Source organism: Desmodus rotundus, chromosome 3 (assembly GCF_022682495.2).
Source record: "Desmodus rotundus isolate HL8 chromosome 3, HLdesRot8A.1, whole genome shotgun sequence".
In the NCBI taxonomy this organism is placed as follows: domain Eukaryota; kingdom Metazoa; phylum Chordata; class Mammalia; order Chiroptera; family Phyllostomidae; genus Desmodus; species Desmodus rotundus.
In genome coordinates, this window is record NC_071389.1 from 56,188,750 (window position 1) to 56,206,210 (window position 17,461).

The window sequence follows — 17,461 nt, forward strand, 5'->3', positions numbered from 1 at the left end:
TTTATTTATTATTTTTTTTAATTTTATTTATTTTATCCATCATCACTACTATAATTGTCTGTGTACCTGAGTGTCTCCCTGAGTACACAGCATGGTCCCTGAGGGCAGTGTTTTGATCTTATTCAGCATTATCCTTCCCAAGTGTCTAAGCCAATGTTGAATCAACAAATGTATAAATTGGCGGGGGGTGGGGGGGAGAAGGGAGCAGTACAGTGCCTTGTGAATAAATTCAGAAAAAAACTGAATCTTCATGTTTGTTCCAGTGCAAAAAGACTTGATTTTGAATACCAGACAACTTCACCACTCCATTAGCTGAGTGACTTTGGGCAACGTCACGATATCCTTATGTTTCATTTTTATATTTTAAGAAATAGGGATATTAATAGTGTTTAATGAATAAGATTGTTTTGAGGAGAAACTAGGAAAATGAACGTAGTTGCTTGGTGCTTAGTTGCACGGTGCTAAGTACATGGTTAAATGCCTAAAAAATATTAGCTATTTGTTTTATTGTACATTTTTTATGAATAATTAACCTTTCATACATGCTTACATGTGGGCTACAGAGGGAATCAAAAATCATTTTCACGTGCTCAGCAGGAATCTTATATATTTTTTTCTGTTTCATTTTCTCTGTCTCTTTCTGGTGGGGAAAAAGAAACTTAATGGCACTTGGCATGGTGCCAGCTGATTATTCACTGCTTTGAGTTTCGCTTTCCTTTGTTTCAAACAGGAAGGCACTGGGTTTCAGCAGAACCTTCTGTCTCCGAATGTGACTTCTACATAAGCCAGAGAGAGCAGCTAATAGTCCATTTACAACCAATTCTTAAAAACAGGTAAGTGACATCCTACCATCCAATGTTTCCTAGCCATGTGTGAAGAAAATGACCTATTTTTCTTCCATTGAAAAAGTTCTTCAGAATGAAATTTCTGCTAATGATTATACTTTTATCTTTCATATATTATACTTTTTAATAAAAATTGTAAACATGTGGAACTATGAAGAGTTAGTTACCTCTAATATAATCTCCATACAGTTGTATCAGATTTATTTTGTTTCACTGCTTTAGTTTGATGCATTTTTCTTCTAATTCTTCCCTCAAATGTGTATAACCTGCTGTTAAATTTATCCTTCAATTTTTAAATTTCAGATTTATAGATTTTTAAGTCCAGAATTTCTTTTTGTCTTTTTATTTTTTATTTTTTTCGGTTTTGCTATCAACAATTAAATCTCACTTTTTAATTATTTGAACAAACCAAACATGGTTATTTAAAACACTATGTAGATAACTCCAGTATGTGTTTGGGCTTATTTTTCCTTTCTGTTTTATATCGTACTGTTTTGCTTGCTGCCTTGTGTTTATGTTCAGTTGTGAGGCACTGAATATTTAAAATAAAAAGATTGTAGAGATAATTTGAAGCCAAAAAAGTGTTTTCTTTGTTTAGACAAGATTTATGTTGTATGCATTATGCAGTGACTCAGCATTATGAGTCACTAGCAATTCTCGCTGATTTTAACAAGTCATAGATTGAGATTACTAGAAGATGGGATTAAGTGTCCTGGCAAGCCACCCCGCCTCACTGCTTCTGGTGCCTCTTCAGAATCAGAACACACAGCCTGAGGGGAGAGTTGCCCAGGATCTTCCTTCTGGTGCCACATTTCCTTAGCTCTTTGAGTCTAGCAAATACTCTGGTTAATTTCTCAGCATCTCAGGTACATCTTCTGAAGTTTACAGATGCACCTCAGGGAAATGTACTCCCATATGCCAAGGTTACCTCTCTGTATTCACTTTTTCCCCAAATCTTAGTCCATAAAATAATTCATCACTGTTTACTTAACTCTGCAATGCTTTCAAATCTATGTACTTTATAGTTTATCCTGGATTTTCAATTTTTCTCATTGAAAGAATTGGCATATGGCTAATGGTCCATTCTGCCACTCCAGGACCTCCTTACCTGTTAACACTTTTCATATTTCAGTTTCTTTCTTTGTGAGCTCTTTTCTGTATAAATTCCTCATCTTTATCTTCTAATTCATGGGCTGGCAAACTTGACCTGTGTGCCAGCCACCTGTTTTTGTAAAGAAAGTTTTATTGGAACACAGTCATGCCTATTTGTTTACATATTGTCTGTGGCTGCTTTTGCATTACGCTGGCAAAATTGAGCAACTGTGGCAGAGACCTTATAGCCACAAAGCCTAAAATATTTACTATTTATCACTAAGAAAAAGCCTTCTGATCTCTATTCTAATTGATTAATTTTTCCTTATTCTTTATCTAGTATGCATTTCATTTTGTCTACTGATTTAAAACTTTAATTATATTTTTATTTCTAAATTATCTATTTTTAATATGTACCTATTATTGTTTCATTTCTATTGCCTTATAATTCAAATAACATGTTTTAATTAAGTCAGAGAAAAAATAACTACTGGAACTAGAAGCAGGTATCTGTACTCTAAATCACTACGCTATACTTTCCTCTTAACCTATTATTGTTTTTCCATTAGATTCAGAACAATGGCAGTGACAACCAGATTGACATGGAATGAGGAAAAAAGTCTGCAAAAGCTACTTGGAAGTGTTTCCTTGAGTCTTCTTTATAAATCTAGTGTCCATGGATGCAGCATTAATGATATGCTTCATAGGTGCAGTCATCAGGGATCCACTATAACAGTGATTTACCTTTCCAAAGATGTTGTTGGGGTCTTTATACTTGGGCACTATCCTACAATAGATGAAGATTTTGGAAATCCAAACTCTTCCTTCTATTTTTCATTTAAAAATGATAAAACTGAAATAAAAACTGCATTTTTAAATACAACACTAAAGATTAATTATGAAAAACTGACAGCTTGTCATCCTAATTTTAAGGACATTTTCTCCTTAACTCCAAATAATTCCTTAGTTTTTCTACATTTAGTGTTAGCAAATGAATTAGGAATAAATTACAGGTCCTCAAAATATTTGGAATGTGAAGTTTTTCGAGTTGAAGGTATGTTAAATTAAATAACCTTATATATTTGGGAGACTGGAAAGTACAGGCAACTTTGAGCAAAGTAAATTGAGAAGTATAAGTGGAGAGGTGGAGATGGGGACAGAGATGGAGAGGTGGGGGCGGTGGGAGAGAGAGAGAGGGACTGAGAGACCTTACTATCAGAGCAGGTCTATTTTGACACATGATCCCTTTTTTTTTGATCAGTTCTAAAACTTCTAGGCATAGTTATGTGAGTTTTCAGAATGGGTTAATGTGTTGAGAAGATAATTTTTCTTGTCTTCCTTCTGTTGCCAACCCTAACTTCTAACTGGGTAGAAGTTGGGTGTTCAGCCCTGGGTAAGGCAAGCACACTTAAGGCCCTATTTGAAAAGTAAAATAGCCATATTTAATCAGACTCTTAAAAGGGAACTAAGAAGTTTAAAAAATTATGATACTGTATTTATTTCCTATAGGAATTAAGGATGGTAATGGTTACATCAGAAGGATAACAGGAACCACACAGTAAGTTAGGTTCTTGCGCTATGTACATCTCATTTCATTTAGACCAGTTGTATTAATGGCATTGACAATGAAATAGCTGGATAAAAGTCACTGGGAGTGATCAAAATGAATGATAGTGTTCCTGACACAATATGTTCAGGGCAGATTAGCCTGACAGCAAAAACAAAAACATGATCAACTCTGAAACTTTAAAAATCCACTTGATGACAATTTAACATCAGGTTTACTTTGGACCTGTTACATTGAAAGTTTTCCAGACAGAATCTAGATGACTATTTTAGATAATACCTTTGAATCTTTTCCTTAAGAATAAAGATTTTGGATAACTTCAGTGAATTTTAAATTAAAGCCCCCTCTCCCCAATTTGTAGGTAAATATCTGCATTACATATATTTTATTTTGATTTCTTCTTAATACAATATATTCACTGAAAATAATAATTCATTTTCATTGTTGTTGATATTTCGTATTAGATTTTTGCTAAGACTAATAGATTAACAATAATTTGGTTGCTTCTTAATATATTTTAGTCAGGTGTAGACAAATGCATTTTCTTCAAGCACAAAATACATAACCTAGACCATTTGCACCATATAATGGATGTTAACATAAAAATAATAATTAAGTAATTAAGACATACTTTTAAAATGGGAGTAAAGAAGCTCCTGAAGAATTATACTGTTCTTTATGGAAGTTTTCCTGTTGTATCTAACTACTGCATTTTAACAGGCGTAGACATGAGCTCTTGGCAGACCTCAGAGCCTACAGACCCTCTGAAGACTTGGTTTCAGAAATTCGTATTCTTTTGCTGGGTCCAGTTGGGTCTGGAAAGTCCAGTTTTTTCAATTCAGTGAAGTCTGTTTTCCAAGGCCATGTAACTCGCCAAGCTGCCGTGGGGTCCGATAGCACCAGCATTACTGAACTGGTAAGTTTTTTTCAGAATTTTCTGAAGATTTTTATAAATTACAATGACTAGGTTTGTTAATTTTTTGCCACTTTCTCACAGAACAGTAACCTCCTCTTAATCTACAAATAAGTAAATACTACATAAAATGTAAAACAAGAGTAAAAGGTGAATATGAAAATTGCCTACATGACAGGTATATTATACCGCAAGTCTTTCTGTTTTTATTGATGCAAGAAGTAGTTAAATGAAGCATGATTTGGGGACTTGTAATAAATAGCCATAAAATTGTAAAAATTTTGTGGAAATCTTCATTCATTATATTTAATGTATACTTTTACTCGTGTGTCACATGGCTTTATCTTGATTGAAACGATTTTTCTCTTTTTCTAGAAAAAGTAATGCAAACTATGTAATACCATAATTTCCCATTATATGAGATAATTCTATAAGAAATGATAAACAGCAAAACAGCAATTCACTTTGGTGGGTCAGACTTCAAAGGGTAAATCTATAAATACTCTTACAAACACTACCTTATTTATAATCAAATATGTTTAAGGAAGTAAAATGTAACACCATTTTAAAACAGTAACTCAAAAGATCTACAAATTATGGTACAATATTTATCTAGAAACTTCTATTTCATGCTTCTCAAAATGCCACTTAATCAAAGAAAATAAAAAGAATAAATAGAAAATTTCATGATCAAGCTGTGTTTATCTATAATTGCTACACCCTTACATTGTCATCTGCTTTAGAATATGCTGTGCACCGTCAGTGCAAAATTGAGCGTAGAACAGTAACTGCTCATTTTAGTTGTGTCATGTTCAATAACTGAAAACATTTTCTAAGATTTTTTAAGAATCACATTTTGTGTTTTTAAGTTGTCCATATTCTATTCACACGAGTGGCTTTATTTTGATGCATCTGTATAGTAATAACAATTCAATACATTAAGCATTTGATTGAAATGTCTCTGTTTTCTAAATATTATGTTGGCAAAAGACCTAAATACATATAATAATTAGTCTCTCTGTTAAGGGATCTTAGAGATCAATGTAGGTAATAAACAAGTAAGTGTCGTTCAATGTAATAGATGCTTTAATCGACGTCCTCATCAGGGCAGAATTTCTTTCTTGTTATGTTGAAAACTCTGAAGGCATTGCTTAAAGTTAAGATGTAGATGCTGAACTCCAAACGAAATGCAAATACTATATAAACTTTAGGAATATAGGACAGAATATTTGTAAGGAAAATAATATTTTATTGCTCAGAGACGCAATCCTTCTTTTTGAAGAATGGAAATTCTTAGTTGGTCTGAAGATTGTAGGTTATTGTTAAGCTGAAGAATTGAAGTTCCCAATAAAAATCAAGGGAAGAAATTCATAGTCAATGAAATCATGAATGTGCATATTGATCTTAAAATGTAAATGTCCTTAAGTATGTAATTCTAATGTTTGTGTAATTCCTTGCCTGTTGGGGAACCAGTAAGTCCCATTCACTCAGATTAAAATCTCCAGTGGGATCACTCCTAAGCATTGTATGGGCCAGTGGGAGCTCTTGAGTTCATCAAAGTTTGCAATAGGTCATAGGGGGTTCTAAACTTCCTGGTGTGAAATGGGAGAATGGTGATTAAAGCATCCTCTGGTGTCTCTAAGAGACGATATTTATTTATTTGGTAATTTTTCCCAAATCTTCCATAGTTGTGTCTATGTTGGAAGTATATTTGATCAATAAATAAGCATTTTTTCAGAGTGCTCCTGAAAAATTCTTTTGGGTTCAGATTGAGTGTGTCTATTTAGGACATGTTTGTTAAAGTAGTGCTCCTCAGAATGAGGTTTGTGGACTCCTGAGGTTTCCTGGGACCCTTTTAGAGGATCTGTAATTATAAACTATTTTTATAATAATATTAAGATGCGTTTTGCACTTTCTGGTTGACATTTGAGCTAACCATACGAACTTAGTTTTATCAATTACCATCTCAGTACGAATCAAATAATGGCACCAAACAGTACTAGTAGAATATTCTTCCTTACCACTGAGCTTGCAGTAAAAAAAATGAGAAAGACATATAAAGCCCTTCTAATCCTTATCAAAGTATGGTGGGTGATCATCAAAGGCATGGGTGTGATGGAGTTGTGAGCTCAACTTTTCTCATGTACCATAAAATTTTAATCGAGAAGGCAATTGGCACACTTACTTATTTATACTGCGTATTTGGTAGACAGTTTTTGGGAAATGCATAAAGTGGGCCTATCACTCCAAGGAAAACCAACAGTGTTTGGTGCCAATGATAACATTTTAGCTGTTAACAGAAATATGAGAACTTTAAGAAACATGTTTCCACCACTCTGAGCTTGATAATTTTCCAATAGTTATCTGATGAAATTAATGATGGTATTAACGGAAATGATGCTTTAATACTGTACAATGAAACATGCCAATATTTGGAAAATCTATATAAGCCATTGAACCAATACACATCTATTTTTAATCCTTACCCAAGGTTTCTTCCCTGTTGTTTTAGAGAGAGAGAAACATCAATCAGCAGCCTCCTGTAATGTGCCCCAACCAGGGATTGAACCCACAGCCTTGGTACATGCCCTGACCAGGGATCGAACCAACCAACTAGGCCACCCCTCCAGGGCTGAACCAATATTTTAAATGAGCAATGCATCAAGTTACAAAATCATGTGTGGATAAAAGACATATTCAAAGTGTAAGATACAGCAGTGAATTTAATGTAATAAAGAATATAAAATGTCACAGATTCCACATTGTAGCTAACATTTGAGAAATTATCAGTTGTTGAGCTTTGATATATGTTAATGAAGAATATCCAAAATCCTCTGAAAGCTGTTAAACACTTCCTCCTTTTCTTACTACATATATATATGTGAAGCCAGATTTCCTTTATATACTTCAGCCAAAACAATATATCACAACAGATTGAATGATATGAGATATCATTCAATCACAACAGATTGAATGCCTCTGCAGATATGAGATATCCAGCTATATTCTACCAATCCAGATATTAGAAAGAATTGCAAAATGTAAATCAACCCCACTTTTTTAAATAATATTTTTGGAAAGTAATTTTATTTTTTTGTAGAAACCTTGTTTCAATTAAATGTAAGATATTCATAATTGCATTTTATTTTATTTTAAGATTTTATTTATTTATAGAGGGAGGGGAAGGGAAGGAGAAAGAGAGGGAGAGAAACATCAATGTGTGATTGCTTCTTGTGTGCCCTCAACTGGGGACCTGGCCTGAAACCCAGACATATGCCCAGACTGAGAATCTAACTGGTGACCCTTTGCTTCACAGGCTGTCACTCAATCCACTAAGCCACACCAGTCAGGGCTCATAATTGCATTTTAAAATGATATAAGAAATATTTAAGCTCTGGTCGCTGTGGCTTATTTGGTTGGAGCGTTTTCCATACAATAGAAGGTTATAGGTCATATTCCCCCTCAGGGCACCTACCTAGGTTTCGGGTTTGATCCTTAGCTGGGGCGTGTAAGGGAGGCAACCAATTGATGTTTCTCTTTCACATGGATGTTGCTCTCCCTCTCCCCCAACACTTCATGTCTAGAATCAATGAAAATATCCTTGGGTGACGATGAAATTTTTTTAAAAGAAATATTTAAAACTTTCATTTTTAACTTCTGTGTTAAATATTAATAAATATAAACCATATTAAATATTTGTGGGACCCTCAATAATATTTAAGAGTTGAAGGTGATCCTGAGATCAAAATGTTTGAGGACAAGAGTGTTAAAATAGTAACCAGTCTCTGGTTGCCTTATTGTCTTGTCTTGAATGCTAATTGAAGAACACAATTTTATATTTGATGTATATGTCTTCTTTACAGTACAGGATCTATCCTATTAAAGATGGAAAAGGTGGAGAATCTCTGCCATTTAAGTTGTGTGATTCCATGGGGCTGGATGAGGAAGAAGGAGCAGGATTGTGCATGGATGACATACGCCACATCTTAAAAGGCTGCATGCCAGACAGATATCATGTAAGAACTCTAATCTCTAAAGCATTTCAAATAACTTTTATCATGCATTTTGTTGAGTTTTTACTCCATATGGCAGTTTCAACTATTGTAAGGTGATTTCAACATTAACTAAAACTACTGTACTTTAGATGGGTAAGCATTTATGTAAGTACAGTAACTGCTCTTCTTTTCTATGCTATTAAGAAATACAGCCAAAAGGCAGGATTCTACTTCTAGTAAAAGGTCATGAGGAGATTGTATTTACATCACACACTTTAATCTCACACTTTTTTTGATCACTTAGACAAAACATTGGAGCAATAACCATGTTTTTTGCTGAGGCATGCTATTCTACTAAAATAGTTAGTATTTATTACTTAAATGCTACTTGAGTAACTAGATCCAAAGGTTGGCTCTGCCACTAATTAGATGTGTATCCATCTACAGACTTGTATCTGTAAGTCTGTTTTTTTCACGTGTGAGATGTACTGTAGGTAATAATAGTGCCTATCTCATAGGGTGTCTGAAAAGATAAAAGAGATGATGTACTCTAAATTCTCAAAAGTTAACTATCACTATCATCTTTCTTTTAGATATTGGGAATAATACAATTAGCCTCAATTTCTAAACAGTGACTTCCTTTGACTTTCAATTATGCTTGATTGGAAACTACAGCTATGTACTCATTTATTCAAAAACCCTGTATTTAAAAACTAATTTGTGTGAGACACTATGTTAGTTACTAGGTACACATAGTTGAATAAGAACATAATTCTTATTCTCATGGAGCTCACAATTTAAGAAGACAAAGACACAGGGAGGATGAGCAGAGCAGAAAGATGAGAAAAATCATGAGCATACTAACACCTTTATTTTTTACAGCAGAAAAAAGTGAATCCTCTCAGTCCAGCATTGAAACATATAGTTAAAGAATAATTAATCAATCTTTTACTGTGCTTTGTAATTTATTGTCCTAATCCTAGAAAGATTATTGTCTTGTGGTAAAGTGATATTAACTTAGACTTGAAATTTGGTGTTTCTTCTGTTTTATTTCAGTTTTTTTTTCTGTAAAATTAAAATAAATCATAGTATCTAAATGGAATTTTCAGTATATTTTTGTCTCTTTTTTCTCTATTCATTAGTTCATTTGAGTATACAAAATGCTTAGAGAAGAGTCTTAAATGGTGTGTGACATTGTTAACAGTAGGGTTTTTTTTTTTAGTGAGATTTGTAGCTTAAAAAACATTATTTGTACTTTCTTAAAGTATTTCTTTCATAGATAATGTAAATTATGGATAATTATAATTTTTTACCAAAGTAATGAAGTGGTTTTCCTATAAAAAAGATATAATGGCATTATGATCAGAGTGGAGAGGAAATATGGAAGGGGCACCACTAACTGGTCTGGGGAAGGGGGAACTGTGGGGAGGGAAAGTTTTGGGTTGAAAGTTAGTGGTGGTCACATTTGAAGCATGAATTTTGTCTTAAAGAATTCAACAGAAGCTCTCTAAATGTTACTGTATATTTGTTTCTCTAACAGTTTAATCCCCAGCAACCAATTACATGCAAACACCCTAACTTCATCATCTCTCCATCACTGAAGGACAGGATTCACTGTGTGGCTTATGTCTTAGACAGCAGCTCTATCAACATGCTGTCCTCTAAAATGCTGGCAAAGTTAAAACAAGTTCAAGAAGAAGTATTAAACTGTGGTGAGTCTCATTTCACTTATCACAAAATGTATTTTGAGATAATTGTAGATTCATAGGATAGAATCTACAATTCTCTGTAACTCTCTGCAAAGAGGTTACAGAGAGGTTCCGTGTACGTTTCATCTATTTGCTAAGCCCTGGGTGTTTGGCGGCAACAGCAGGCAGACAACACCCACAGCCTTGACTGAAGGAAAGGCCCTAAACCTTACTCTTCGGTCCTTAAAGACTAAAACGGCCATATTTTTTGTCACATATGATTTTCCTGTGGCTTGATAGGGAAGTCACCTCCCCACATTATGTGAGCAGACCAAGATGATCAAAACTTGGTATTTGACACTTAAATTGTGTGTATGGCTCTATGTCATCTTATCACATGTGTAGACTCATGTGACCACTATAATCTAGATAGAGAACTATTCAATTGTTACAAAAATCTCCCTTATGGTACCTCCTAACCCCCCATCATCCTTAATTCTTGACAACCACAAATGTCTTCTCTCTATTTATAAGTTTGTCATTTTGAGAATGCTATATACATGGAATTATACAGTATATCACTTTTTGACTCTTTTCACTCAGTTTCTTATCTATGGAGGTCCATAGTAGTTGTTGTGTGTATCTAGACTCATTCCTCTTTATGGTTTAGTGGTATTCCATGGCATAGATATACCACAGTTCATTTAACATTTTTGATTATTTCCAGTGTTTGGCTATTGCAAATAAAACTCCTATGGACATTAGTGTATGTGCTCTTCATAGTCGTTTTTTTTTTTTTTTAAATCAAGATGAGGAAGTTCTTTATCCCTAATTATCTGTGAGTTTTTATTTTTTATCAAGAATAAAAGGTATTGAATTTTTGTCAAATAGTTTTTCTCCACAGATTGACATGATCATGGGATTTTTCTTTAGGCTTTTAATATGATGGATTACACTGATTTTCTTTGAAACTTGAATTATTAGCCTTGACTCCTTTGAATGAAACCCATGTATTCTTTGCATATAATTTTTTTCATGTGGTGATGAGTCCCATTTGATAATAGTTTATTAAGAATTTTTGCATCTATATTTATGAGGGATATTGGTCTGTAGATGTCCCTCTCTCTATTTTTTCCCTTAGTCAGGTTTTGTATCGGGGTAATACTGGCTTTATAAAATGAATTGGGAAGTTTACCTTCCTCTTCTATTTCTGGAAGAGATTTTATAAAATTCATGTTAATTTCTCTTTAAATATTTAATAGAGTTCTCTAATGAAGCCATCTGGGCCTGGAGATTTCTTTTTCAGGAGATTTTAAAATCAAAAATTCAATTTAAAAATTGTTACAGAGCTATTAAAATGACCTATTTCCTGTTATGTGAGTTTGGTAGGTTGTAGTTTTTAACTTGAGTCTGTTTCATCTACATTGTCAAATTTATGTGTGTAAAATCATTCATAGCATTATTCTTTTTATGCCTGAAGGGTCTGTAGGTATATCCCTGTGTTCCTCCTGATCCTGGTGATTTGTGTCTTCTCTTTTCTTTTTCTTTGTCAGTATTTCCAGAGGTTTGCCAATTTTATTGATCTTTTCAAGGGGTGATGTTTTTGTTTCTTTGACATTTTAAATTGTTTTTCTGTTTTCAATTCACTTATTGATGTGTGTTCTTTGTGATTTCTTTTTCTGCTGTTTTAATTTTATTTATTTATTTATTTTTAAATTAAATTTTATTATTTATGCAGTTTATGATTTCTTTCATCTACTTGATTTGGGTATAATTTGCTCTCTTTTTTTTTCTAGTTTCTTGAGATGGAAACTTAGAGTATTGACTATGGACTTTTCCTCCTTTCCGTTACAAGCATTGAATGCTTACATATTTTCCTGTCAGCACTCAATGCTTGCCCGCAAATTAGTTATGTCCCACAAACTTATGTTATATTTTCATTATTATCCAACTTAATACATTTTTTATTTTCCTTGAGACTTTCTCTTGACTTATAAATTATTTAGAGTATATTGCTTAATTTTCAAGTGCTTGAAGTTTTTCCTGTTTCCATTTTGTTAATGACTTTGACGTTTATTCTATTGTGGTCAAAGGACACACTCTGATTTAATAATGTTGAAGTTGGTTTGTGGCTCAGGATATAGTCTATCTTGACAAATGTTCCATAGGTGTTTGCAAATAATGTGTATGATGTTGATTTTTGGCATGTTTGACAAATGTCAATTACATTCGATTTTCTTGTTTTTTGGTATGACAAGTAATTCTTGATTATATTGTGGATATTTTGGGTGCTAAAATATGAGACTCTGGATCTTAAGTCTTGTGTTTTAGCATACCTCCTCTGACACCGAGCTGGTGGGAGTGAAAGTACAGTTATCCCACCAGGATTTATTTGACACATTTGAGAGGTAAGAACATTTTGTTTTTGATCAATATGGCCTACATTTATACCACGGGGAACTAGGAGTCTGATTAAGGCTGGGTGAATGAATAGTGGTTAAAGTTTCAGTTTCTCACTTGGCCCCCTCCGATACTGGTAGAGAAGGAGAGGAGCACCTCATAACTGTGGTTTAGGTGGAAGTCCAGGATTCCCAAGGGGACTCCATTGACATCATTGAGGGGGACCTAGCACACTGCAGGTATAAAGGCCCTGGCTCCCTACTTGCTCTTCTTCTATGACACTGTTAATACCCTGGCAAAGGGTGGAGGTTGGAGAAAGGAAGAAATATGTTTATAGATCAATCAGACTGAGGTTATTTCTGTGGTGTTTGGCTGGGATAGAATAGCTGTTGTCTGAAAGTTTTATGTCTTGCTAGGTTGTGGCTTTTCTCATTGTTTGGCTAGAAAGAACAGACTCCCTTCTCTTCCCTTCCCTCCCCTTCCTTCTCTTTTCCCTTGTTTTTCTTTTCTTTTGCCAGATCCAATTGGCATTTCTTAGGTGCAGGCTCAGAATATAGTATTTGAGAGGAAAGAACATTTCCTCTCCAGCAGCTAATAAAGGATATATGAAGTAGGAAGAAAACTTAAAGAACTCCCCACCACATTGTTTCTTGGATCCCAAGGTCCCTAGTCAATCCGTCTTCTTCTCTTCACCTTTCAATGTTTGCATTTAATTTATATGTAATATCCAGTGTTTTTAGCTGTACTTAGCAGGAAGAAGAGTGTATCTCTTCCATTCAGTCCAGAACTGGCTGGAAGTCCTCTCATTGGACTTCCAAAAATTTTAGTGTGAAGCCTTGTTTGGGCTTTCACACTCCACAGCCTCATTGTTTAGTATATCAATTGAAAGACCACTTATATTTAGGCTCCGAGAAAAGTCTGTGCAATTTAATGTGTACGACATGGTCTCAGTGGCTAAGTAAACCTACATTTTTTTAAACAGTCATAAATTTTGATCCTTGGAAAGTTAATGCAAGTGCAATGAACTTTACTTTCCTCTTGTAATGAGCATTAGATATGCTCAATGTAAGTGTATAAACGTCTAAAAGATATAAGTCATGGTGCACTGAGGTAAGACCGAGTCACAGAAGTGCTCAGGTTTGAGGTGGGTTTTCTAAGGACATATGGCTGCGTACCACCCCGGGTGGCAACGCTTATAACTGTGCTGACTTAGAGCCTCTAGGAAGATACTGCGTTAATTTGGAAAGGGAAGAGTTGCCTTGTAACAGAAGCTGGAAAATAAATCATATGTGTCAATTGTCAGTTAAATGCTGCCCTCTATTAGAGGCCAGGTTTTAATTGGCCAACTTTTTATTTATTCATCTGGGACATAAATGAGAAGAAGACAGCAAAGGCCATCATTTAGTAACAGAAATCCCAAACACAAGATTTCTGTCAGAGGGAACTCCAAACAGCTCTGGTAAAGGAGCCTCAGAGGTATCCTGGAAACCTCAATTTTAAAGTATGTTTTTCCCTTAAGAAGCAGCTGTTACTAAAGCAGAACTTTGATATGTTAGAAGCCGAGTGAGCTTTATTCATCTCATCTCTGTGGTGTGAGGGAGAAGGGAGGAGGTCCTCAGAAATGAGAAAACAGTACATTTTGCTTTTATAAATGTACACACACAACCCTCAGCACTTTCTCTCTTTTTGGGGTTCCTTTTAGTTCTCAAGGCCCAACAACCACTCCTTCCACCAATCACTTTAAAATAGACTATTGGTGTGGAATAGCAGCTGACTACGACATAGTGTAGATTTAGTTTCATTTAGAAATAATCTCTCATGTTGGAAGAAAAAGATTATTTCTCTTAAAAGAAGAACTTCAGGTTCCATATTGAGATGTGGTGGATATCTCATTCTCTAAATATTAGAATATCCTACAAAGAACTTATTTTGTGCCTATTTAATTACCTTGTTGACACATTGCAGATTATGAAATGAAAATAACTGATTTATCTATTTGACATAGGTATACAACAGGTAGCCTTGCTCACTAAAGTGACAAATTACCAGGAAGTTCTTCAAGATAACTTTTTAAACATGAAAAAGTGTGTGACTTCTGGAAGCGAGGTAAAGAACACTGTGTGTAGCCAGATGTTGTTGAAGCAGTGTTGTATTCTGTGTTCGTGTGCATGCTGGCACTCACGCCACATATTCACAGGCAAATAAAGAAATGGATCAGTTGTGTGGTTAAATCAAGTTGATACCTCACTTTAAAAGTATAACTATCTGAATTATAATTATATTATGTAGAGAATTTATCTAGCCATTGTTTTTTTAAATTTTTGAATTATATTTAAATTCAGTCAAATTTTAGATATGACTTATCTTTATTAAATTTATTTTTCTACAGATAATGAAAATCCAAGAAATGCTACACATTCCTACTTCTAATATTTTCATGGTTGAAAATTATGCTTCAGAAGTGGAACTGGACCCTTTAAAGGACATTCTGATCCTCTCTGCGCTGAGGCAGATATTACGAGCTGTAGATGACTACTTAGAGGATTTGCCTCTTGAGGAAACAGGTAATCTGGCCCCTTTATGCTCTTCTCATTAAGCACTGGTTCTTTTTGAAAAACCCTAAGCTATACTTCAGTTGGATGGCTAGCATCCATCTGCCTGCTCTAGTCCTAACAGCCATGTTAAGATATGTGCTTTATTTCTACTCTTTTTTTGTTTTGTTTTCAGATGAAGCTGTGGGAATGTCCCAGCTCCATATGTGTGATTAGTTGCCCTAATTCTGACACTTGGCCCAAACCTGGATTGGCAAGCCTCGATCAGAGTTGTTCTCTGCTGCCAGCGTTCATCATACTTTGCCTTCTGTCCCTGATAGCATCTGATAGTTCATTCTAGGATCAGTCAAACCTCAAGGTCAAAGGCCAACCCTGAGCAGTGGTGGGCCAAAATATCCCTACTGTAAACCACCCTTCATATTTCTACACCATTTGCAACTTAATTTCTGTGACACCTTCTTAAACCTCCCTAGTCAAATTAACTATTTTGTTATCTATTAACTTATAACACTTTATTTAACACTCTATGTGAGTAGTATTCATATTGAATAATAACTATACAATGATTACACAGATATCTGCTTCCCTAAATAGGCCATGAATACTTTAAGAAGCCAGGTTTGGATTTTACTTATTTTTGTGTTCACAGAACTTTACATAGTATCTGGCAGGAAGCAAGCATCCCAGTCATTATGCATCCCCTTTGACCTTCCCAGAATGGCAATATGTACTTAAATTTTTCTCCTTATAAAAAGGAAGACTAGGAAAGAATGAAATGCTAGAGAGAGAAAACGGAAATAAAGGAGAGAGAATGTTTCACTTATCTCTGAATAAAAATATGAATTTAAGTTAATTAAAAAATAAATTTTCTTCCTCTAAGGAACCAATGCCTGATTTTCAGTAATTGAATTCCAAACCATCCTAACCATGTGTCCAAAGAAGAGTATCAAAATAAGATTACTAGTGCATGTCAATAAGAGGTTTGTCTTATTCAAGTACTTCCAAATGATTCTAACATCCTTCAGGATGCTGTAGAAGTTAGGGTTATAAATAAAGAAAACATAAATTCAAGAAGATATATTTCAGTTTTTTTTTTCCTAAAGCAATCTTCACTCTTTTCTCTAAATTTCTGAGACTTTTTCAAATGAATATGCTTGCTTCAATAGTTACTTATATTAAAGCGGTTTAATTTATATTTAATCAGAATTATTGCCTTCTTTGGGCAGTCCTGGGTATTATGAGGGGAAGAATTGCTTAGAGATAGTTATCAAAAAATATTTCCTAAAGCAAAGCTTCAGGTGAAACTGTGCTCAAATGAATGTTCAACAGCCATGATTCAGTGGAAACGATAAATGATAAATGGGGTCTTTAGATCTTGGAGTAGAATCATCATAGATATTGAGGAGTAGAGCCAGAAGTAGATGTTGGGAATGGAAGTAAAGTGGCAGCCAGGATGGTTATGATGTGGATCTAGGGAGCAATAGATCCAAAAAGTAAGGTGTGTTTGTCTCCACATAACCCAGCGGGGGAAAGCCGTAACTATTTTTCTTTGGTATAGATTGAAAGTGATTGAAGAGCCGTTGCTGTGCTCACCAACTATGGGGCCATGACAAATCCATTTCCAGAGTGGTGCCAGCAGAAAATATGGGCAGAAACAAGTTTTGCCAGAGGCAAAATTTGATTTAAGGTGGAAGGTTTTTCACTCATTCGAAGGGGAAGCAGGGAGTACCCTTACGGAGGAGATGACTATTCTGAAAGGAAGAGTAGTAATGGAGAGATGAAGAGATAAAAAATAAGGGATTATCCAGGTGAACCAACATTGTTTGAAAGCATAAATATTGAGGCTACCAAAAGTTTCCCTTTTTGTAGTAAAAAGAGCAGTGTTAGATAAATGATGTCATAATTTCTAATCCTCTGCCTCTATACTACTTTGGGAACATTTAAAAATCTGATGGAGTTAAGTGTATATTTGGAAATTAGGTTGGAAAAGATGGCTGGAGGGGGTCTCAAAAAGAAAGAAAATGAATAAGTGGAAATATATTGTACTAGAAAGCTTCTGTGCAGCAAAGGAAACCATCAACAAAATGAAAAGGGACTCTGCTGAACGGGAGAAAGTACTTGCAAATCATATATCTTATGAGGAGCTAGTATACAAAGCATGTAAAAACTCATGCAACTCAACAGCAGAAAAACAAACCATCTGATTAAAATATGAGCAAGACAGTTTATTATAGGTGTTGGGGGGCTTTAACACAGCCCCCCAGGTTCCGCCACGGCCGAAGAAAAAGACTACCAAGACATGATCTGCTTGGGGAGGAAAGGTGGCCGTTTCTCTCAGGGGGAGAAGGGCCCAGAGCCTCTCTCTCCAGGGGCTTTTATTAGGTTCATTCACATAGGACTACAGATAAA

General features: G+C 34.7%; 1 protein-coding gene across 2 annotated transcripts; it reads left to right on the forward strand.

Annotated features, from left to right (window-relative positions):
• Nucleotides 1-734: 734 nt before the first annotated feature.
• IFI44L (interferon induced protein 44 like) lies at nt 735-16,126 on the forward strand. Of its 2 annotated transcripts, none has more exons than XM_024565589.3 (9): nt 735-833; nt 2,507-2,991; nt 3,447-3,495; nt 4,225-4,420; nt 8,281-8,433; nt 9,953-10,124; nt 14,506-14,606; nt 14,890-15,064; nt 15,228-16,126. In XM_024565589.3, exons 2-9 carry the CDS (start codon nt 2,517-2,519, stop codon nt 15,266-15,268), a joined length of 1,362 nt encoding a protein of 453 aa, XP_024421357.2. In that variant the 5' UTR covers nt 735-833; nt 2,507-2,516; the 3' UTR covers nt 15,269-16,126. The 2 variants fall into 2 exon arrangements, with proteins under 2 accessions (XP_024421357.2, XP_053776880.1); XM_053920905.1 differs by having other exon boundaries at nt 2,507-2,689; nt 3,445-3,495.
• The last annotated feature ends 1,335 nt before the right edge of the window (nt 16,127-17,461 follow it).

Excerpts from the sequence above, each read along its gene's own strand:
- IFI44L (XM_024565589.3), top strand. The coding sequence starts at position 2,517 with ATGGCAGTGACAACCAGATTGACATGGAATGAGGAAAAAAGTCTGCAA. Across the intron at positions 4,421-8,280 it reads GCACCAGCATTACTGAACTG|TACAGGATCTATCCTATTAA; the intron begins GTAAGTTTTTTT and ends TCTTCTTTACAG. Across the intron at positions 14,607-14,889 it reads GTGTGACTTCTGGAAGCGAG|ATAATGAAAATCCAAGAAAT; the intron begins GTAAAGAACACT and ends ATTTTTCTACAG.